This window comes from Tamandua tetradactyla, chromosome 23 (genome assembly GCF_023851605.1).
Source record: "Tamandua tetradactyla isolate mTamTet1 chromosome 23, mTamTet1.pri, whole genome shotgun sequence".
Classification (NCBI taxonomy): domain Eukaryota; kingdom Metazoa; phylum Chordata; class Mammalia; order Pilosa; family Myrmecophagidae; genus Tamandua; species Tamandua tetradactyla.
This window is the reverse complement of record NC_135349.1, coordinates 10632643-10657146: the sequence shown is the minus strand read 5'-3', so window position 1 is coordinate 10657146 and position 24504 is coordinate 10632643. Positions and strand designations below refer to the sequence as shown.

General features: G+C 42.2%; 1 protein-coding gene and 1 long non-coding RNA gene across 7 annotated transcripts in view; one reads left to right on the top strand and one right to left on the bottom strand.

The window, feature by feature from the left end:
- POR (cytochrome p450 oxidoreductase) overlaps nt 1–24504 on the top strand; it is a 66108-nt gene that overhangs the window by 15084 nt on the left and 26520 nt on the right. For 5 of the 6 annotated variants that reach the window (XM_077140902.1, XM_077140904.1, XM_077140905.1 and 2 more), the window contains exon 2: nt 23403–23594. In XM_077140902.1, coding sequence (XP_076997017.1) covers nt 23416–23594 — 179 coding nt within the window. In that variant the 5' untranslated portion in view covers nt 23403–23415. Of the gene's footprint in view, nt 1–23269; nt 23295–23402; nt 23595–24504 lie in introns of those variants that run through there. The other variant, XM_077140903.1, reaches the window with a different exon arrangement.
- LOC143667102 (uncharacterized) lies at nt 11878–18913 on the bottom strand. Its single transcript, XR_013167854.1, has 3 exons — nt 18341–18913; nt 12285–12370; nt 11878–12166 (listed from the first exon to the last, which is right to left on the bottom strand). It is a non-coding gene; the product is annotated as an uncharacterized LOC143667102 (long non-coding RNA).

The window sequence follows — 24504 nt, the reverse complement described above, 5'->3', positions numbered from 1 at the left end:
CACATGACTAGACACACATAGTACACCAGTCTGGAATGGGTGGATGGGCCAAGGTCGCAGCACAGAACTATAAGTAAAGCCCCCAAAATGGGCAGCTGGTGCACCTCCCCCACTGTAGCAGCAGGCTGTTTTGGAGTTACTTCCCCATAGGAAAAATAATCAGTCTCTACCAGGAGGAAGAAAATTAAAACCAGTTGCAGTTTTAATAAACAAATTGGGACTGCTGAATACAAGCTCCAAGCACAGATAAACCCAGAGCAAGCAGGAAAGGAACCCTGAGGTCTCTTCTAGCAGAGAGGAGGCAGGGCTGATGGAAAAAGAAAAAAAGAGGAAGTTTTTGGAGTCAGCTGAGCTTAGAATACTGGAAAAGGGTTGTGCCCCCACCAAAAAGGGGCACATGCAGCCTGGTACCAACTCTGGTTCTTAACTAGCAAACCGTGGACCCTGGGGACTGGCTCTGAAAAGGGATTTCTTATTCTAAGAAGCTCATTAGGGAAAGCCTTATGCATTTTCAATTGTTTTTAATGACCTAAGCAAGGGTGGAGTTAAGATAGGTCTGAGGGACAAAGTAACTAGTCAAGTGAAGGAAATAATTCTCTAAAGGACATATCTTCCCCAAGAAAAGGGAGGTGGGGCCCGGCTCAGGTGGTGGTTCTCATTCAGAGAATTCAGACCCCAGAGGGTAGAAAACAGAAACAGTTTAGATCCGCCTTCTATCTCAGCCTCTGCCTCAACCAGGCCCTGGGCGTCTCAGGGTCTGCTGAGAATTGAAAGCACCAAACCACTTTATGCTGGTGGGGAGCTATCAACTGACAAGCTCCACCTTCTGAGCAGGATAGGAAAAGCACAGAGTCCAGAGGCTTAATGGGAAAGTCTGACAACCTGCTGGGTCTCATCCACAGGGAAGCTTGATACTGACTACCCCTCCTCCTGACACCTGTCTTATCTGGGAAAATCTATTAGGGTTGATCATATCTAGGAGGACCTTCCTCATAAAAAAGGTTCATGTAGGCTTGGCATGAACTAGAAAAGCAAGAACTGCAAAATTCTGATCAAATAGACGCTTTGCTAGAGGTCTAGAATAAGTTGAATTGAATGCTAAAGAACAGATGAAAACAAAGCCAACCAAAAAGAAAACCCTAGGTAAAAACGCAAAATGACCTCCAGAATGAACTAATCAAGGAACTCAAATGCCTAGGTAGCAGCAACAAATTATGAGTCATACTAGGAAAAATGAGGATATGGCCCAGTCGGTGGAACAAACTAACACTTCAAGTGAGTTACAGGAGTTGAAACAACTAATTAAAGATGTTCAAACAGTAGGATAAACCAAATAAAAAATTAAGTCAAATTGAGGGAAGATATGACAAAAGAGATGAAAAAAATAAAAAAGACATTGGGAGACCATAAAGAAGAACTCATCACTTGAAGAAACAAATGGCAGAGCATATAGGAATGAAAGGCACAGTGGAAGAGAAGAAAAACACAATGGAGACTTACAACAGCTAATTTGAAGAGGCATAAGAAAGATTAGTGACATAGAGGGCAGGACAACTGTAATCCTATACACAAAAGAACAGATAGGGAAAAGAGTGGAAAAATATGAGTAGGGTCTCAAGGAATTGACTGACAAGATCAAGTTACAAGTGTAAGTGTTACGGGTGTCCTAGAAGGAGAAAGAAAGGAAAAAAGGCAGAAAGAATAATGGAGGAAATTGTTTTAGTTTGTAAGCTGCTGGATTGCAATATACCAGAAATGGAACAGCTTTTATAAAGGGAATTTAGTAAGTTATAAATGTACAGGTCTAAGCCTATGAAAATGTCCAAACTAAGGCATCCCAGGAAAGATACTTCAATTCAAGAAAGGCCAATGCATCTGGAACACCTCTGCCAGGTGGGAAGACACACTGGTCCCTTGCTCCGGGGCTCTGTTGCTTTCAGCCTCTTCCCATTGGGGTTCCTCACTTTGCTTCTGTAGGGATGACTTTCATCTCTTGGCTTCCCTTGGTTCTCTCCAGGTTCTGGCTTGTTTAACATCTCATGGCAATGTCGGCTGGGCTCCAAGCATCTCCAAACATATGTTTCTATTCTTCAAGTGTCTCAATCTGTGTCAGCTCTGCTCTGAAGTTTCTCTCAGCTCTCTCTCAGTTGACTCTCTTTTTTCTGAGGTTTCTCCATAATATTTCCCCTTTTAAAGACTCTAGTAAATTAATCAAGACCCCTCCCCCCAGAACGGGTGAAATCACATCTTTGTCTAATCAAAATATCACGTGCGGCACATCTCCGTGGAGATAATGCAATCAAAGTTTCCAGCCTACAATATTGAATCAAGATTGAAAGAAAAAGCTGATCAGGATTAAAGCCTGGCTTTCCTGGGAATACATAATACTTTCAGACTGGCACAGAAATAATCACTGAAAAATTTCCATCTCTTGTGAAAGACATAAAATTACAAATCCAAGAACCTCAGTGCACCCCAGACGGAATACATCTGAATAGACCCACTCCAAGACACTTACGAAGCAGATGGCCAAATGTCAGAGACAAAGAGAATTCTGAAAGCAGAAAAAAAAAAAAAAGGTGAGCCATCACATACAAGGGAAGCTTGATAAAACTTATGTGTGGATTTCTCAGTAGAAACCCTGGAGGTGAGAAGGCAGTTGTATAATATATTTGAGATACTGAAAGATAAAAACTGCCAACCAAGAATTCTATATCTGGTAAAACTTTTCTTCAAAAATGAGGGAGAGTTTAAAATATTTCCAGACAAACACACTGAGACAGTTTATAAACAATAGACCTGCTCTACAAGAAATACAAGGGCGAGCACTATAGGCAGATAGGAAAAGACAGGCGAGAGAGGCTTGGAGAAGAGGAGAAATGAAGACTATATCAGTAAGGGTACAAAATAAAGTCATGGCACATGCAACGATGTGGATGAGCCTGGAGGACATTATGTTGAGTGAAATTAGCGTGAAACAAAAGGACAGATGCTGTATGATCTCACTAATATGAACTAACATGAGTGAATGAGCTTTGAGAGATCAAGTTGGGAACACAGGTTATCAGGAAATAGAAAGAGGGCAGAAACTGGGCATTTTATGCTGAAGGAATACAGAATGTTCAACAGGATTGATTGTAAAAATCCAGAAATGGATTGCAAAATACCATCTGATGGTTGCGCAATATTGTAAGTACACTGAACAAAGCTGAGTGTGAGCATGGTTGAGAAAGGAAGGACGTGTATGACACCAGAAGGAGAGATAGAAGAAGTCACAGGAGACTGTGACTATAACTTAACGGAACCTAGAGTGGACAGTGATGGGGATTAAATGTGCAAATACAAGAACGCTTTGACATGAGGGAGAACAGTTGAATATCAGCATTGCAGGGTGTTGAAAATGGATGGTATATGGAAAAAATACAATCATTGCAAAGTAACCTCTGCAGTTAGTAACATTGCAATATGCGTCCATTAAATGTAACAAAGGCAATATACCAAAGCTAAATGTCAGTGAGAGGGGGATATAAGGGAGAAGTATGGGATTCTTGGTGTTGCTGTTTCTCCTTTTATGTTATTTTTTTTCCTTCATTTTTTCCCTCTTCTTTCTTTGCAGAAGAAGTGGAAATATCTTGTTATAGGTTGTCGTGGTGGATGCATACCTATGTGATTGTATCAGGAACCATTGCTTGTTAACTTGGGATGGATTGTATGATGTGTAAATAAAACCCTTTAAAAATGAACAGGAAGATACGAGTGCTAGAGAAAATGTGGAGAAAGAGATGTACCTATTCACTGTTGGTAGGGAGCAGAGTTGTGCAACCCCTCTGGAGGGCAACGTGGTGGTTCCACAGGAGGCTAAGTGTAGGGTTGCCAACTACAACCTTAGGTTGATCCTGCAACCCGATTTTTAGGTTTTTATTTGGAATCTCTGAAGACAGGGACACAAATTGACATTTGCACACTGGTGTTTACGGGGCAGTGGGTGGAGGTGGCTTAAGGATACATTCACTAATGAGCAGAAGAGTGAACTGGGGTATATATACAAAGGAATATTGAGCGGCTGCAAAAAGAAAATGAAGTTGTGAGGCATGCAAGTAGGTGAATGAACCTTGAGGACAGTATGTTGGGTGAAATAAACTAGAAGCAAAAAGACAAATATTGTAACACCTCACTAATATGGACTAATTGTAGTGTGCAATCTTTGAGAATTGAATTTGAGAACATAGCTTATCAGGGGAAGGCTTATTGTAAAGGTTCCAAATTGTAAGCTCTTACAGCAGTCATGTCTGTTACTGAGTTGTAATGGTTATTTCTCAATTCTGAGATGCTAAGCTTTTTGTGTATAACCTGGTTGTTCCCTGGAACTTTGTGTATCTTTCTGACCCCTAAGACTCAGAACTAGAATTCTCCAGCTATGAAAGTCAACATTACCCCACGCAGCAACTGTTAAAAAAAAAAAAAAGCTGAAAAAGACATCAGACTTTAATTAGAGATATGAATAAAGCTGATCTAGTTAGGACTAAGGTAAATCAGACTAACGGGTAAAGTATTGGCTGTGTTTCAAAACTTTGACTTCTGTATGAGACCAAAGGAGGACATGTTCATTTGGTGCAAAATTTATATTTTCTGTAGCACGCTATCTAATTTAACTTGTATGGTAAGTTTATTCGAGCACCATAATCACATGGAACCTTGAATAGGAAATGAAATCTTGTTGGTTTGTACAGGTTAGTGTAATACCCCAGTAGATCCCAGAGTGATCTGGACAGAAAATAAAAAAGTATTTGTAAAGTCCCCTTGAGGGACTGGGGAGAATAGTGGAAATATTAAAGTTCCCCGCCTGGGGAAGTCCTGATATTCTCAGAAGCATTGGTACTACCAATTTCATAGGCCAACTCCTCGATCTTGGGGCTTGCCCTTAGGAAACTTGTTCCTGCAAAGAAAAAGCTAAGCCTCCTTATAATTATGCCTAAGAATCACCCCCAGACAACCTCTTTTGTTCCTCAGATATGGCCTCTTTCTCTAAGCAACTCGGCATATAGGCTAACTGCCTGTATTAGTTTGCCAGGATGTGATATACCTGAAAAGGAACAGCTTTTCAAAAGGGGAATTTATTAAATTGCAAGTTTACAGTTCTAAGGCTGTGAAAATGTTCAGATTAAGGCATCCCAGGGAAAGATCCCTTAGTTCAAGAAGGCCAATTATGTTCAGGGTTTCTCTCATCTGGAAAGGCACATGGTGACCTCTGCTAGCTTTTTTTCTCCAGGAATCTTCAACGGCTTCCCCGGGGCTCTGTCTGTTCTTTAGTTCTGGCGGCTCTCCAGCTTTCTCCAAAATGGTTCCCTCTTAAAGGGCCCCAGTAAGCAACCCCACCTTGAAATAGTGGTCACATCTCCATGGAAAGAGCCAAAAAGCTCCCACCCAGCAATATTGAATGAGAATTAAAGGACATGGCTTTTCTGAGGTATAGAACAAATTCAAACTGGCACCCTGCCCTTCCCGCTATGTGGGTCATGTCTCCCAGGGGTGTAAATCTCCCTGGCAGTGTGGGCATGACCTCTGGGGTTGAGCCTGGTCCTGCCATTGTGAGAGTGAGAAAACCTTTTTGACCAAAAGAGGGAAGAGAAATGAAAGAAAATGAAGTTTCAGTGGCTGAAAGATTTCAAATAGAGTTGAGAGATCATTCTGGAGGTTATTCTTATGGGTTGTATAGATATGCCTTTTTAATTTTTAGTGTATTAGAATAGCTAGAAGGAAACGCCTGAAACTGTTAAACTGTATTCCAGTATCCTTGATTCTTGAAGATGATTGTGTAACTATGGAGCTTTCACAGTGCGGCCATGTGATTGTGAAAAGCTTGTGACTGACACCTCCTTTATCCAGTTTATAGACAGATGAGTAAGTAAATAAGGACAAAATAAATAAATAATGGGGAGAAACTGAGGGGTCTGGGATACTTTGGGTGTTCTTTTTTATTTATATTCTTTTTTTTGTTTGTTTGGAGTAATGAAGATGTTCAAATACTGATTGTGGTGATGAGTGTGCAGCTGTGTGATGGTGCTGTTGTACGGTTGTACCCTTTGGATAATTGTGTGGTGTGTGAGTGTATCTCAGTAAAATTGCATTAAAAAAAGAAGAAGGGTTGCTTTCTCCCCAGAGATCTGTAGTGTTCTAGTGTGGTGGCAGCAGTCTTTGGGGTTCCTTATTTCTGCCTCTCATCACCTGGCCACGTCATCTCCTTTTTCTTTTAGGTTGCCCCCAACTTACCCCTGTGACCTCCTTATAAAGCCTCCAGTAGTCCAGATTAAGACCCACCCTCATTTAGTTGGGCCACACCTTACTATAAATAACATCTTCAGGAGGTCCAGTGTACAGTGGGTTCACACCTACAGGAACTCAGATCAGGATTAAGGACATGTGTTGATTGGGGTACAGAATTCCACCTACCACATTCTACCACAGAGTTAAGTTGGATTTCACCAGTTTTCCCACTACTGTCCTTTTTCTGTTCCAAGATGCCATCGAGGCTCCCACCTTGCATATAGTTGCCACATCTCTCTGACCCCTCCAGTCTATGACAGTTCCTTAGCTTTTCCTGAACTTTAATAAACTTGATTCTTTTGAAGAACATTGGTCATTTGTTTTGTACCCTGTCCATCAATTTGGATTTGTTTGATGTTTCCTCATGACTGATGTGAGGTCATGCACATAACATGGTGTTCTCTTCTCAGTGCATCAGGTCCAAGGTCCCTGATACCTATAAGTCTTATTACTAGTGATGTTTACCCTGATCCCTTGATTAGGTTGGTGCCTGCCACCTAATATAATAAATATATTAGTAAAAATATGATAGTAAAGTTACTATTTTTCCCACTAACTTTAGCACATCTGCTGGTGGGTCTTGTTTGCAGCAGTTGCTACTGTGGTATTTGTCTTATGGCAAATACCAATAGATCTCTAATTCCCTCTTTCCTTCCTACATTTATTAATTGGAATTCCACTGTGAGAAAGAGCTGCTCCTCTTTCCCATTTATTTGTTTAGATATGTATGGACTCGTGGATATTTTATTCTATGGTTAAAACCCAGTGCTCCCCTAGCAATCTTCAATCTTGAAACTAAGAAAACAATCCCATTTATGGGAGCATCAAAAAGTAAAATAAAACACGTCGGAATAAATTTAACCAAGGAGATGAACGAATTGTACATGGAAAACTAAAAAACACTGTGGAAAGAAATGAAAGACCTAAGTAAATGGGAAGACATCCTGTGTTCTTGGATTAAAAGACTTAATGTTATTAAGAGGACAGTATTCCCCCAAAATGAGCTGCACATTCAAGGGAGTCCCTTAATTAAAATCCCAACAGACTTTTTTGTGGAAATGGAAAAGTTAATACTAAAATTTATACCAAGTTGTGAGGGACCCTTATAACCAAAACAATCTTGAAAAAGAAGAACAAATTTGGAGGACTTACACTTTCCAGTTTCAAAACTTATTACAAATCTATGTAATCAAAACAGTGTGATCTTGACATAAGTGTAGATGAATGTAGTTGAACTGAGAGTCCAGAAATAAATCCATACATCTATGGTCAATTGATTTCTGACAAGGGTTTCAAGGGTATTCAATGGGGGAAGAATATTCTTTCAAAACAGATGGTACCAGGACAACTGGTTATCCACATGCAAAAAAATGAATTTGGATCCCTACCTCACACCATATTAAAAAATTAACTCTAAATGGATCAGAGACCTAAATGTAGGAGCTACAAACTATACGACTTTTAGAAGAAAACATAGGAGTAAATCTTAATTTGGCAATGAGTGGGTTTTTAGATGTGGCCACAAAAAGCACACGCAACCAAAGAAAAAACTAGGGAAATTGGACTTCATTAAAATTAAAAACCCTTGGGCATAAAAGTATAGTACCAAGAAAGTGAAAAGACAGCCATGGACTTGGGAAAAATATTTTCAAATCATATATCTGATAAAGTCTAATATCCAGAATATATAAAGAACTCATACCTAAAAAAACCAAAAAGATTTTTTTAATTGCCAAGACTTGTTGAGACATTTCTCCGAAGAAAATATACAAATGCCTAACAGGCACATGGAAAGATATTCAGCATCATTACCCCTTAGGGAACTGCAAGTCAAAACCAAAATAAGATGCTGCTTCACCTGCAATAGGATGGCCTTTATCAGAAAAATGTAAAATAACAAGTGTTGATGTGGATGTGGAGAAATTGAAACCTTTCTGCATTGCTGGTGGAGCTGTAAACTGGTACAACCACTGTGGAAAATAGTTTTATTATAGGGGTGGGCTGGCCATGGTGGCTGAGCAGGTAGAGCTCTCGCCTGCCATGCCAGAGACCCTGGTTCAATTTCCAGGGCCTGCCCATGCAAAACAAAAAAAGTTAAACGTACAGTTACCATATGATCTGGCAAATCTACTCTTAGGTATATACCCCCAAAAGAGTTTAAAAGTGGCATGCAATACAAGGTTGTATATGAACGTTCATAGTAGCATTTTTCATGATAGCCAAAAAGTGGAAACAACCCAAATATCAAATATCCATCAACTGATAAATAAACAAATTGTGTTCTAGTCCCCCAAAGGAATATTATTCACCTGTAAAAAGGAATGAAGTTCTGATATATACTACAACATGAATGGACCTTGAAAACATTATATGAAGTGTAAGGAAGCAGGTACAAAAGGTTGCACATTGTATGGTTCTTTTCATATGTAATGTCCAGAACAGGGAAATCCACAGTGCTAGAAAGCAGATTAGTTTTGCCAAAGAACAGTGTGGGGGCAGAATGGGGAGTGACTGCTGTGTGGGAACAGGGTGTTCTCCAGGGGTATTCAAACGGTTTTGAAACTACAGAGTTGAGGTGGTTGCACAACATTATAAATGTGCTAAATGTTGCTGAATTGTGTGCTTTGGAGTGGTTATGTAATTTATGTTGTGTGACTTTCACCTCAGAGAAAACCATCACCTACAATAAGATGCTACCATACACCTACCAGGATGGGCTAAAATAGTTATTTTTAGTTGTAGGCATATATTGTTTGCGTAGTTTATCGAACATTTAAGAGTTGCAATCTGTGCAAAAATCTTTAACAATCACTTGGCATATCATAGACCTGAAGCACTTGGATAGAGTGAACTAAATGATGACTAATAAGGTTTCTTCTCAAGTTAATTGCCTGGTTGAAATTCCCAGAATTAATGAATTTTGGATTAGAACATAATAAGATGGTTAAATTGGTAATTTTTATATTATATGTCATTTACCACAATCAAAAAATAAACTCAGAGGCAAATATCCCCTGCAATCCAATACTATCATTTTTTTTTAATTTAGTACTTGAATTGTCTTAGTTATAGCCGTTAGGAACTCCTTCAAATTGGCACCTGTTTTCTTTCAACGATCCCATCTGTTTTGAGCATTCCCTTAATTTATACAGGTTATCAGGACATAGAAAGAGGCTAGGAATTGGACATTTGATGCTGAAGGAGTCCAGAAGGTTCAACAGGACTGATTGTAAAGATCCAGAAATGTATCCACAGTACTATCCAATGGTTGCACAATAAGTACCCTGAGCAAAGCAAAGTGTGAGCGTGATTGAAAGAGGAAGGCCAGGGGCATGCATGACACCAAAAGGAAAGAGAAGATACAGACTGACTGTGTAACAGTGAAACCTACAGTGGACAGTGATAGTGAAACATGTACAGATAGAAGAATGATTTTACATGAGGGAGAACTATTGATGTCAACATTTCAAGGTGTGGAAAATGGGATGGTGTGTGGGAAAAAAATCAATGCAAACTAGGCTCTATGATTAATAGTAACATTGTAATATGCTTCTGTTTAATGTAACAAAGGCAATATACCAAAGCTAAATGTCAATAAGAGGGGGATAGAAGGGTGGTGGTGGTGTTTCTCCTTTTTATTTGCTTTGTTTTAATTCTTATTCTTTTTTGTTTTTCCTCTGCGGAAGAAATGGAAATGTCTTCATATAGATTGTGGTGGTGAATGCATAACTATGTGATTATACCAGGTGCCATTGATGGTTTACTTGGGATGGATTGTATAATGTTTAAGTAAAACCGTTTAAAAAAATAAGCAGAAAGATACAAGTGCCGGAGAAAATGTAGAGAGAAAGATGTACCTGTTCACTGTTGTTAGGGAAGCAGAGTTGTGCAGCCCCTCTGGAGGGCAGCGTGATGGTTCCATAGGATGCTATGTGTAGGGCGCCATATGATCCAGTTATTGTAAAGTTTCCTAGATTGTAAGCAGTCACATCTATTACTGAGTTGTAACTGTTATTTCCACATTCTGAGATGCTGAGCTCTTTGTGTATAACCTGGGTATCTGGCCATCTGAGACTCAGCGCTAAAGTTCTGCCACCATGGAAGTCAGCATTACCCCATGCAGCAACTGTTAAGCTGAAAAAGAGATCAGGCTTCAATTAGAGATATGAATGAAGCTGATCTGGTTTGGACTAAGGTAAATCAGACTAAAGAATAAAGGATGCTACAGACTGTGTTTTAAAACTTCAACTTCTGTGTAAGACCAAAGTGAGAGATGTTTTTTGGATGCAAAATTCATATTTTTATCGTCTTGTTGATTAAGGCTTGGCAAGGAGGTTGTGGTAAAACCAATATTCAAAGCTTATTCTTCGAACTCCCTGCCGAGTCTGGGGAGTGTTGCCAAGCCCCTCTGCCCTGTTTTTCTACTTATACTGCTTTGTAATCAGATGGACTACAGAGAAACTAAGAGCGATTGGGCTTATTTTGTTCCCCTTGATGGTATGGTTCCTCCCCTGTGAAACCTTTTCTAGCTAGGAAAGTCATGATTTTGGTAGGATTTCATGTATTATTTTTTGAAAGTAACCTTCGTTTCCTTAGATAAAACTGAAATGTAGACATTCTGGAGTAAACAGATGATAGAAAAGTAGTTACTCCCTTTCTTTAGGGAACACTAAAATGGGGACATTTGAAGACTTGGCATAAATAAAGGGTAGGGAGGTTTTTGTTTGCTCACTTGCTTTGCCCTGTTTTCCTACCAAAAAAAATGGTTTGGAACATGTGCAGGCTACTTTGTACCAGACCAAACAATTGAGTTAGGATAAAGGTCCTCTCATTTTTCCGTCTTAGCTAGTGGAAGTTTGCCAAGACTAAACTCAACCTTATGAACCAATGGTAGAAAAATTGGAGCAGAGGGGCTTGTGGGGTTTGGTGGGAGCTGAGAGTCTTCACCTATGTATTCAGAAGGACTAGAAGGGCTATGGAGACTTTTAGAGTCATCTTATAGTACCTGAGGACCTTTCTCTGTCCTTCTCCCCACATCGTCTTCTTTATCCCTAACAGAAGCTTTGGGGGGATAGGTAGGGGCTTGTGTTATATCAGCTCCAAAGTGACCTGACGGAGGCTCCCCTGTTGGAAGCCAAGGTGAGCTGGTCAGGAATGGTGGAAAGATGAGGGGTTCTAGCTTATGCTTACTGTCAGCCGAGGGGGCAGCCCTTGAGTTGGGGATCATGGTCCCTCTAGTTCCAGCTCAGCCTGAGGTAGGTCTGTGCAAAGCCTTTGGGGGCTCCGGACCTCACAATGCAGGTCCTCAACTTTCCCCCAGCACAGACCGGGCTTTGTCAGAGCTTTACAAGGCAACCATTTCTCTAAACTCTTAAGGAAACCTAGGGGCTTTAGGGGAGTCACTTCACTGGCCTTGAGGGGACAAAGCTGAGGAATTCCGCCATTTACCTACATTCTCCCAGCTAGAGCCCCCTCCTATGCTGGACACAAACCAGGACAGTTCACAAGACATACCAGGTAATAACCCCACGAGGTAGATAGTAGTATCCCCATTTTATAGACTAAGAAACTGAGGCTTTTCAAGATTCAAGTAGATAGTGTGATGGCTTAAGCAGCTTAAACATGCGATCTGTTGCCTTTAGACACAGGCCATGTGTAAATGATCATTGCAACGAGCTTTCGCAGGATTCTTGCTTTCCACGCCTGCCTGCAGCCATCCCTCTGAGGAGGTCTCACGAGCAGGTGACAAGTAACTCATGGCAGGTGGAGGTGGAATTTGGGTGTCCTCATGCTGGCGTGTGTTTGGGACTCCACTGCACACCTTTCCCACCTGTCGGAAGGTCTGGGAAGAGGCCCCGTCACTGAGAGAGCCCGTCTGGTCCGGGCTTCTGTCCCTCTGATGTCCTCTGGGCCCTCCCTCGGGGGGCTTAGTGACACCTGCTTTTAGTTTTACGACTTACTTTCCCTCGCCGGCTGCTGTGAGCGCAGCACTCTGCGGAGTCGTTCCCCTTTCTCCAACACAGCAGTGTGTCTCGCAGAGGGAAAACTGTAAAGAAATGTTGAAAACAAATTGCCTTTGGAAAAATAATTTTACAGAAAGTCAAATTCAAAATAGTCCATCCCTTTGATTCAAAGCACGACATTGTAAACATAATTAACAGCCTGGAATTACAGCCATGAATGTGGCTAGAAGAGGAAATTTTAGCTTGTATGTATGTTACCAGAATAAAAATTAAAAATAAAAAAGAACTGAACAACACAGTGAGAACCCTCATGTCAGCCATGGACTGTGGTTAATCATGTACAAACAGCGGCTCACAGTACTGTCATAGCTGTGCCTTCGTCACCACAATCAATTTTTGAACATTTTCATTACTCCAAAAAAAAATATATATATATATATGTAAGAATAAAAGTAAAAAAAGAATACCCAAAACATCCCATGCCCCCTCTCCCTTGTTATTTATTTATTTATTTTTGTCTTTTTTTTTCTTACTCATCTGTCCATACACACTGGATTAAGGGAGTGTCAGTCACGAGGTTTTCATAATCGCACAACCACGCCTTAAAAACTATAGTTATTCGGTGAATAATTATATATAGTTATTCAGTGAATAACTGAAAGGAAATAACCGTATTGTATAAGAATAACCTCCAGAAGGATCTCTCAGCTCTATTTGAAAACTGTCCATCACTGAAACTTTGTTTCATTTCTCGTCTCCCTTTTGGTTAAGAAGGCGTTCTCATTCCGAGGATGCCAGGGCCAGGCTCATCTCCTATAGGTATGTCCCATGTTGCCAGGGAGAGTTACACCCCTGGGAGTCACATCCCACATAGGGGTGAGCGCAGCGGGTTCACCTGCTGAGTTGCTGAGAGAGAGTTCACATCTGAGCAAAAAAAGAGGTCATTGTAACCACTCTTTTTTTGTTTTTTTTTTTCTTTTTTGTTATTTTTTTCTCATTGTAACCACTCTTAACTTTCCTTTAATCTGGGACAGTTGCTTAGTCTTTGTCCTTCATGATCTTGACATTTTTTAAAAAATCAGGCCGTTTGAATACCATCTGTCACTCACTAGAAGGGCTACAGTTAGAAGAATGGAAAATTGAAAGTGTTGAAGAGGATGTAGAAAAATAGGAACCCTAATACATTGTTGATGGGAAGGTGAAATGGTGCAGCCACAGTGGACAACAGTTTAGCTATCCCTCAGAAAATACAGAATTACCATATGACCCAGTAATCCCACATCTAAGAAGTGTATACCCCGAAGAATTGAAAACAGGGACTTGAACAGACCCTTGCACACCAATGTTCCTAGTGGCATTATTCTCAATAGCCAAAATCCAGGAAGCAACCCCTGGGTCCGCCAGTAGATGAATGGATAAGCAAAATGTGGTGGAGACATGATGGAATATTACTCAGCCATGAAAAGGAATGAAGTTCAGATCCATGCTACAACATGGGTGACCCTTGAGGACATTAGGCTGAGTGAAATAAGCCAGACACAAAGGGACAAATACTGTATGATCTCACTTATGTGAAATAAGTAAGCATATACGTGAAGTCAGAATACAGCTTACCAGGGGCCAAATGGGGAGTTAATGTTTAATCGGTATGGAGTTTCTGGTGGGGGTGGTGGAAAAGTTTTAGCAGTGCGTGATGAATATGGAGGCAGAACATTGCATATATAATTAACCTCATTTAACATAAAGAAAAATTAACCTCATTGAACTGTATATTCAAAAAGGAAAAGGGAAAATTTAGGTTGTATACAAGTTACCATACACACATACACAAACCCAGAGAACTGCAGTCTACAATAGAAAAAAAACAGTGCACTAAAGTTAAGAACCTAGCTATAATAATATTGTTTTATGAACTGTAACAAAGGTACTACACTAATGCAAAATGTTAATGATAGGGAAAACTGATGATGAGAGGGTATATGGAAACACTGTGCTTCTGCATCATGCTTCTGTAACCCTACAACTACTCTGATAAAAAAAAAAAACTCCTTGTTAAAGATAAATGCCCAGCTCCATGAAGCACAGACTATTCTTGGGTCTAGTTTTTTAACTGGAAGAGTTAGCACTTCTCTTCCTGCCTTTCTCAGAGGTTCCTGTTTCTCCACATCGTTCTTGAGTTTTTTGGATATACCATCGATCATGTTTCCCCGTGTCCATTGTCTGCCTTCTCTTTCTGTAGCTCTTATATAAGGCGAACTACAGCTGTGTGTGTGTGTGTTTCAAAAGGTGGGAGAAGATCTGAGAATCAGTACTTAAGTATTAACTCAGGTCAAAGTCTTGGGTTTTTCCCTTGGGCACTGTTACTGATTAGGTAACTTGGCTTAATGAACTTTAATTTGGTCAGTTTGTGTCCCAGGCCCCTGGGATGGCAGGCACTTTCTCTGTCATCAAGCCCAGATTTCCCAGCCAAGGCTCAAGCCCCTTCTCCTTTGCTGCCAGTGGTCAAGTGGCTGTTGACACATCTCCTGTGATGGGAAGCCACAGCTCATGACAGCTCGTTACATTTTTAGACACCTCTGAAAATGCATTAATCTCTGCCCTCCATTACCAGGCCCTACTTCTGCATTCCGGGGCCTCTCCTTTCAGTTTTCTGACTAGCCAAGAAGGGCTCATCTGCCTCTGAATCTTCATCTTTAGGGTAAAACCTCTCCAGTTATGTTTCTCATGTCGTATATTTGGAGGCTGCTTCATCCTGGGCAGTCTTTCTGATTATTTTCCAGCTTGTCTTTGATACCAAGTGTAGGGCCCAATTGTGATTCTGTTAATGAACTGTTAGCGCATATCAGCACTTTGTGGGGCTGTGTTGGCTTCAGCCCATCCCATTCCGATTTCTGTAAAAGGAGAGTTTGCATCCTCCGAGCTGCTTGAGTGCAGTGACGTGTAAATGCTCTGAAATCGCCATGTGAATTGTAACATGCCCTCCATTGGTGGGGGGAGGAGATGTTCTAATTGCCTCTGGATATCCTTACCAGACTGTCACCCTTATTCCTACTGATCCTCTATACACAGAAGCAGATTTCATAACTGATCTGTTCAGAATTTTAATAAAGTAAGGCAATCTTCTGGCCTTTCTGTGTTTCTCTTTTCTGAATTTTTTTATTCAAAATTAAGGCAAAAGGGGTGGTCAGGAGGATGAGCCAGTATGACGTATTTTGTTCCCATAAATTGCCCTGTGCTAACTTTTAATAGTGTTACTAAATTAAATCCACAAAATGCCCTGGAGCATGTTGCAAAGGGTTTAGGGGGGCTGTGGTTTACCCTAGTTGGAGTTTGGGCAAAGTGGCCAAGGCCCCAGAGATACTCATAGAAGCAAGCATGTGTGCTGTCCATGAGACCAGCTGCATTTCTAGTGGTCAGCCCCTTTGGGGCTTTGTCAGCTGCATTTATGCTGAGTGATGCTAGCTCATCTTTTGCCTGCTTCTCTCCAAGTCACACTTTCATAATCGAGCTTCCTGCTTTAGTGACTGCCTTTCCTCTTTCACATTATTACATCATACTCAATACTACTGGTGTGTCTCCAGATCATACCTGTTAGCCCCTTTATGTGGGGGAAAAGCGGTCAGCCTGGGGATACTTGGGTATCTTTTGTGGAATGTTGGCTCTGAGAATATTCTCTAGGATACCTTGGTCTCTTGATATTGTAGGTATGGGTAGCATTGTATTTGGGACCCCTGTCTGCCTGCCAAGGTCACTTTCAGAAGGCCCAGTTCTAATCATGCCACAGCCTCACTTGGTCATCACTGGCCGCCCAGGGCCCAATGACCTTAGACTGGCATATAGGGCTCTTGCCCTTTCTCTTAGGTTATCTGTTTCCCATAACTTGGACCAGGTGCTAGAGAAGTCAGCAACCTGGAAATGCTAATATGCAGATTAAAAAAAAAAAAAAGGCCTGCTCTCTCCAATAAGAGGACCAGGAAAATGACAACCTAGCAAGACAGAAAACTTTCAGACACTAACTGCCACATTCCCATTCCAGCCAAATAGCATGGAATAACCACAGCCTGCCCCCCCTCCCCCCCCACCAGGGTAATGTCAGAGAAGGCTGAGTGGGGAGCTGGACTTTCCCCATCCAGTGGTAACAAGCTCCCTCCTCCCTAGTGGAGACCTTTAGGGGAGCCTAGACTCTTGCCACTGCCACACCAAGGGGTTGGTGGAAGCCGTGTAGGAAGCAGTAAAAAGGTGCCTTTCCCCCTCCCAGCTTGAGTGTGTAGACCGAGGCTTAGAGGGGAGCTTGAACTCCCACTGTGTCCAGTAGAACTGAGGCACCCCCCTTTAGGGTGACTACAGAGGTTGAATGAGGAACCTGGAACTTTACTCCCACTTGGCAGCCATGCGTTGGCACCCGCCTTCCCCTACAAGTATGGTGGCAGAGGAGACCTGCTAAAACAAAAGACTTTAAAAGATCCACAGTCTTGTAATTTAATGCCCAAAATGTCTAGGATACAATAGAAAAATCACTTACCAGATACCAAGAGTCTGGAAAATCTCAACCTGAGTGAGAAGACAGTTGAGAGGTGCCAACATCAAGATGACACAGATGTTGGGATTATACAAGATATAAAGAAAATCCAAATTTTAGAAATGAACAATACAGTAGTTAAAATAAAAAGTCAGTGGATGGGCTCCATAGCAGATCAGAGAGGACAGAGGAAAGAATCAGTGAACTTGAAAATAGACCAATAAAAATCACCCAGTATGAACAACAGTGAGGAAATAGATTGGAAAAAAATGAACAGAGACTCAGGGACTTGTGGGACTAATAACAAAAGATCTGACGTTCATGTCATCAGAGTCCTAGGTGGAAAAGAGGAAGAGGGTGGAATTGAAAATTTTTTCGAAGGAATGATGACTGAAATTTTCCCAAATTTGGCAAAGGCCATAAATCTTCAGATTTAATAAGCTGAGTGAATTCCAAACAGGACAAATGCAAAGAAATCCATATCAGAAATGTTGTGGCTTGGGTGATAAATTTTATGGACACTCTTGCTATAGAGGAATCTGTTCAAGTCACTCTTCCGGGTACTGCTCAGTTTCCAGAGGTTGAGCTGTTAGGAAAGAGGAGGGTTTGTTTCCTGGAGGTTTCCCCTTGAAGCCACTAAGCCTCAACAGAGGTTTGTGAACCTGAGCTGACTGCCCCACCTGCAGCTGGGGAGAGATGGCCAGTCCTTGTCTCAGCTGCTGTGAGTTAACAGTGACTGCTGCTGGGCAGTTTGCATGCTGAGGTGGCCAGCTAAAGTGCTTGCTTTCTCCTTCCTTCCTGGTTGCTGTTGCAAGTGACCAGCATCACTACAATATCAAGGGCTGGGACTGATTGGTCAGTCTTGATTACTGATTAGAAGTTGCATCTGGTAAAGGCAGCAGCAAATACTTTCTGGAGGAGGACTTTTATGTCCCATTGTTGTAAACTATCAGATGGAGAAAGGGCCTTTCTGTTCTGTTTCCGAGCTCTGACAGTGCCCCCTGGCTCTGAGTGGCCAGTGATTTGTCTGCCCTGCGCTCCCTACTGACTCAAACACCTGGACCAGGGCTGCTTTGCTACATTGCACAACATCACTGGGCAATGGCCAGCTGTTAAAATCTAGGAGGAACTGTCATCAAACTATACATATATAGTTTTCCCTTTTTTTTTAATATGTAGTGTTTTATAATAAAAATGAAAACTCTTATGCAGAGACTTAATTGGCAATAAAAGACCAAGTCAGAGCTTCTCTATTTGGGGATGAGGGGAAGTGGTAGACAGAACATTCTACCCTGCTGGTCTTTGGCATTCTCCTTTTTCTTTGCCTCATTTCATAGATGAGGAGATGAGAGCCTTCTAATGGTAAGGCTTTGCCCAAGCCTCTGGTGGCAGGGATGTGGCAACAGCCTGCTCTTGTCTGTTTTGTCATTTCCTTTTTTTTCTCCTGTTGCTGGTAAATGTTGCATTTGGCCCCATGAGATCTGCATTGTCATGTGTTCTTCTCAACTGAAAACAGAAAGAATAAATGACTCACAGATCAAGACCTTTCCAGGGCAGAAAGATCACTCAGGGCTCCCAAAGTCTCAGTGGAGTGCCTTGTAGGGATGTCAGACAGGCTGACGCCAGATGCTCTTTCTTTCACCCAGTGGGGAGGAGAGGAACTTCCACGCATCAGACAGTATGTCACAGATGTTTCCATCAAAGTGCTTCAAACGTCAGAGGAGACTGGTTTCATATCCTAGAGTCTTGGTTCCTCATGGTTTCACAGCAAACTCAGAGGTGCCTCATTTTCAAAGGAAAGTGGCCGTCTTTGAAATTCCACGTGAAGTTCTGTCTTAAAGTGGCCTACAGTTTCAATACTAGATTATACTCCATTCCTTTTGATGACTTTGTATCTTTACAAAGCTAGGTTTTTTTAAGTGGTTGTTTGGACTTAACTATTTTATAAATGAGACTGTTCGGTATTTCTTTTGGCCTAGGAATACCATGAAAAAATGATTGCGATACCAAGAACTCCACGGACTGAGCAAGTTTGGGAACCTCTAAAGTATTGCCAAATAGGCATACTGCAAAGCACAGAATTTCATTTAAATTTTCATGCTTCACTTTATTGATTCATGTAGATTTTGCATTCTATATGTCATCATATATTCATTTATTCCATTCATTTATTCCAGAATGGCTATTGAGCGCTGGATTAAGTGCCAAGCACTGGACCCATGGAATGTAACCCATGGAGGTGACGTTGTGCTAAGTCTGAAGAACAAATAGGAAATAAATAGGGAAGAATATTCCAGGCGTGTGGAAAGGCTCTGGAGGAGGAATCTTGAGATGCAAGCTGGAGAGCAGCTACGAGTGAGGCTGGAGAGATTAGTGGATATTTATGTTGCTTGTGGTCTGGAAATGATGGTTTCAGTGACTTCACAGCTTATTCATGGCTTTAACCCCAGAAGTGCTGCTGTGTACCCTGTTATGAGAAGCACAGGTTTTAAGGTTTTTCCTCCAGGATTGACTTCCTTCTCACCAGTCTGCCAGTCCTTCCTTTCCCACCATGTGCCAGATACAGAGGTGCATGAGATACAGTTCTTTCCCTCAAGGAGCCCATAGCAAGCAGGGGATAGAAACCACTCTTTTTACTTAGCTGGGTGGTTAACTTGGCCCTCCCCTGAGGAGACCTGGTGCCCCATTAATTGTGTTGCCACGATTCCCTTGAGTGAGCTACTTATCCTCTTGGAGCTTCAGATTCCCCATCTCTAGATCAAGGGCTTGGATAAAATCATTGCCAGGATCCTCTCCACTGTTTTCTGTAACTCTTATCTGTTAGAAGTTATTTTACATTTCAGAGTCAAAGCTGCTGGGAACATTCTCAGTTCTGTTGAGAAGCCCAGTCTGACAGTTGGGCAATGTCAGAACTCACTGGTGGGGGCCTGAAGGCCTGGGCCCCACCTCTGCCCTGCTACAGGAAGTCAATCATATTCACAGTGGGGAGCACCTGTTCATTTCCTCAGGGTTGTGCGCTGTTTTCCTCAGTGGCACAAGGATTTGGGGTGTCTGGACTCTAAACTCAAGGTGAGAAGACTAAGATGCTGAAAGAAACAGTAAGTCCCTATATTAGAAACAGCAAGAGTGAAGAAGAGTGAACATAGCTATCATCACCAGTTGGGTGGCAGGGACATGTTTGTATTGTGCTTTTCAGAATATAAAACTGTTCCATAATCTATATGCTCTGTGTTGCCAGCCCAGGTTCTCTAGAATCAGAGGGATTTGTGTCTTTTGCTCATGTATTCATTCATTCAACAAACTGGTATTAGGGGCTTATTATGTGTCAGTCTCCATTGGGAATGTACCTGTGAACAAAGCAAAGTCCCTGCTCTCTGGGGGCTGACCCTCTAGTCAAGGGAGATAGGCAACAGGAAAAACTATATATCATAATGTCAGTGATGCATGCCATGAAGGGACAGAAAGATTGAGAGTGACCAAGGGTGCCACTTCAGATAAGATGTTCAGCAAAGTCTCTTTGAGGTAATTACATCTGAACCAAAGACCTGAATGAAGTGAGGGAGCAAACCCTATAGACAACGAGAGGAAGAGGGTCCAGGCAGAGACAACAACCATGCAAAGACCCTGAGGCAGAAACAGGCTTGGAGGGTTGAGGAGTAGCTAGAGGCCATTATGGCTGCTAAGTTGTGAGGAAGGTGGGGAGTGGTAAGAAATGTAGTGGGAGCCTTTTCTAGGGACCAGACCATGTAGGGCTTTATAGACCATATAAGGAAGAACTACAGATTTTGTTCTAAGTATGACGTGAAGCCATTTGAGGGTTTTGGGTAGGAGAGTGACATGCTCTAACTTCATTTTTAAGAGGATCCCTCTCGCTACTGTGTAGAAAATGATCATTCAGGGGTCTAATGCAGTGGTCTGGGAGGCTTGAACCAAACGTTATTAGAAAGAAAGTGTGTGTATGAATGTGGGCAGGCATGCGCAGTTTCCTTGGTCTCCCACCACACCATCACTTTAGAAAATACATACAGGGAATGAGCTTTCTCTTCCTAGTTGTACAAGTCAACTTGTACACGTGTTAAGAAATAGTCTTTTGTTTTTTTAGATGTGAACTTGATTGGAACTTATAAACAGGAGAGGATTCTGCTTGATGGCGGCTGGTTAGGAAATGGAAGTTAATGCTCCACCAAGAAATAGTCATTTAGCTTCATGGGCATCAGTTTCCCCTTCTGTAAAATAAGAAGTGACATAAAAGGGAGGTGAGGTAGAAGGGAGGAGGAGCAGCAGGGCAGGGGTTGACCTTTACTCACCATTTGCTCTGTGCTGGGGAGGCTTCCTGTGTCTGCACGTTAATCCTGACAAGAATACCCTGTGAGTCCAGCTGACCTCTGAATATGTCTGTTCCATCATAATCTGTTGGACAGGTCCTACTGGAATCCATTAAAGCAGGTCCTGAATGCCTCCTTATGCATGGTGTTGTGAGAGCTTGACAGAAGGCTTGTGGGCTTGACAGATAACACCAACAAGAGTTGGATAGAAAGACATGACCAACACTGAATAAATATTAAATGTGTTTATATGTCAATATTTTTATATAAATAGCAATCTCTGTGGGCACTGGGATTAAATTTGACTTTAATCTTAGATATTAAAAAGGATGGATTGAAATCATCTTCGTGTCTTAAATTTTCCAGGTGCCATGACAAATACCACACAATGGGTTGGCTTAAACAACAGGAATTTATTGGCTCACAGCTTTAGAGACTGGAAGGCTGCTTCTTCCTGTAGTCCATGTTCTGACTGGCTGGCAGTCCTTGGGTTCCTTGGCTTTCCCATCACATGGCAGTGCCTTAGCCTTTCTTCTCCAGGTTTCATTGAATTCCGGCTTCACACTCCTCCCCACGGCTTTTTTTCTTTTAAGGCTTCCAGAAATGGGATTAAGACCATCCTGATTCAATTGGCCACAACTTCACTAAAAATAATTATCTACCAAAAGTCCTACCTACCGTGGGCTCACACCCATGAGAATGGAATTAATTTAAGAAAATGTCTCCCCCACCCTCTACCTACTGGGGTACATAATTCAACCTGCTATACTCAGGAGCTTGGCCATTAGAAAAGCACCTCAGATTAATGAGAAAGCAAGTCCCAGAACCAGGCTTGAATAGCCCATTCCCATAAGGTGACAGAATGGCAGGCCCAAGAGTCCTCAGATGCATTCAGACTTTGAGTGACCTGGATTCCCAGGGCCAGGCCTATGGTTTGTGGAGGCAATGAAAGCTAGAAGTCAGATCTGAAGCAACTTCATGTTGCTTAAGTTGCTGAGATATGACTCAGTTCCTTACTGAGTCTTGGAGTCATGACTGGTAAAAGCAACCCACTTGGCAAGACCACTGGTTGCCAATGGAATGATTCAGCTGAGCCCGGCCTGTGGGTAAGTGGCAGAAGTACACTGTGAAGGTAGCAGATATCCTCACTCTGGCCTTTGTTGACTCACAGCACACCTTCTTATCTGCCAGGATTCAGTGGTGGAAGGACCAGTTGAGTGTTTTTCCAAGGAACTAGGGTGGTGTGTTGGGGGTCGGCAGCATCACCCAGGCTCAGTGATTCACCAGAAAGACTCACAAAACTCAGAAAAGCTGTTGAACTTAAAGTTTATTATAGCAAAAGGATACAAATTAAAATCAGCAAAGGTAAAAAACACATAGGGCAGAGTCCAGGAGAAACCAGGTGTTGCACTTCCAGTTATCCTCTGCCAGTGGAACTGCACAGATAGTGCTTAATTCTACCAACAATGACACATGACAACATATATTGTGTTGCCAACCAGGAACATGCACCTCAGCCTTGGTGTCCAACTGTGTGGGAGGTCAGTCACACTGGTATGGAGCACCTATATGACTAACTTTAGCTCCGTGGTCTCCAGTGGCCCCAGAGGTCAGACTAATATGACATGGTCCAAAGTCCTGGATACACAAAAACTGGGTATCCGCAGTAAATGGCATTATTCGCATAAACAGTGACACTCTTAGGAGGATATTTCAAGGGCTCAGAGGTTATTTCCCAGAAGCTGGTCATCATCGAGTCCTGAAACTTTGGGAACATGCAGGGTTTTGGGCAACTCAGGTCTCATGAGTTAAACTTGGGAAAACACCTTGCTGTGAAGCAACCCCTCTCTCATGGGGCCCAACCCCTCTGCTGTGTCCTTGTGGGGTTGGAGGATGCTCGATGGCGTAGGGCATCTGTCTGGACTTCCTTTCCCTCCGTCTGCACTAAGCCCACGTGAACCCAGGCCTGCCTTGCGCCTTAGCCTATACCCAGGCTGTACCCTGGGTTGCCGTTGGCTGTGTTAGTTCTGGGTCAAGGCTGCAGTTGGTTCTTGCTGAGCTAGCACCTCCTCCCCATGGTGTTTTGCTTGTTTTCTGCAGCACTTGGACGTGAGGTCGAGGCGGAAGCTTTCAGGATTCCCGGGGACCTCAGGGGCCAATGAGGTGTGGCCTACAGTGCCCTGATGATTTCTCTTGTCTCTCTTTCTCTCTCTCGCTCTGTCTGTCTGGACAGTTTTTCCTGATGATGTCTGTTGTTTCTCTCCCCCCTAGTTTTGTGATCAACATGGCGGACTCCAACACCGATACCAGCGCCACTGCAGCTGAGGCTGTGACTGAAGAAGTGTCCCTTTTTAGCACAATGGACGTAATTCTCTTTTCACTCATTGTGGGTCTCCTAACCTACTGGTTCCTCTTTCGAAAGAAAAAAGAAGAAATTCCTGAATTCACCAAAATTCAATCAGTGTAAGTGACTCCGTTCAGCAGCCCTGGTTGCCCCTCCTCCTGGGCGGCCTAGCCCTGCCCATCGTTCCTAGCGGCGCCCTCCCGTTGTTCTAAGCGGCGCCCTCCCATCGTTCCTAGCGGCGCCCTCCCATCATTCCTAGTGGTGCCCCTGCCCTTGGGCGCCGTGCAAGAGCGAGAATACCGCAAGGGTCCCTGCGGTATTTTGGGGTCAAGTTTTGGGTTTTGCTTTCTTGGTGGGCTGTGCTTCAGATCTACCTTAATGCCTTATTTACACAGCGTTTTAGAGTTCAGGAGGTCCTTTTACACCTCTTTTCTTATTTGAACTTCACAATATACGGATAAAGAACCTGAGGCCCAGAGACGTGAAAGTTGCTGCCAAGATCAGCAGCCCACTGATGTCAGAGCTAGAGTGGGAGCTCCATTTTTATTTGACCCAAAAATAAAGCCCAGTGATATTTCCATTTCATAAACATAGGGGATCACAGCAGTGCTTTTTGCATAGAATCACAGAGCAAGACAGTTACTCCTTTTTTAGTGTTCTTTTGCTTACTGACAAGGTTACTCCCAGTTACTGACAAGGAGAGTCTCAAGGGTAAAATGTCTTGAAAACCTAAGATTTGCTAATTTCCCTTTTTAAATGAAGAGGCAACCTTAAGCTCAGAGCCTGGGGGACTGACAATATCAAGGTTGACTTTATTTACATTGATTTGTTTTAATTTTCTTGATTTTCTTTAAGCTTCCTTTTAAGAATAGGTTTAAGTAGAAAGCAAATTTAAGAAAAATATTCTGGGAATAATTGTATAGATGGTATGTGGGTGAGAAGACATAACAGTGAAGCTGTGTCTAAGTGATTACATTACTGTCTCCCCAGGATTGATTTGCATAAGCTACATGGGAGAATATTCTCAAT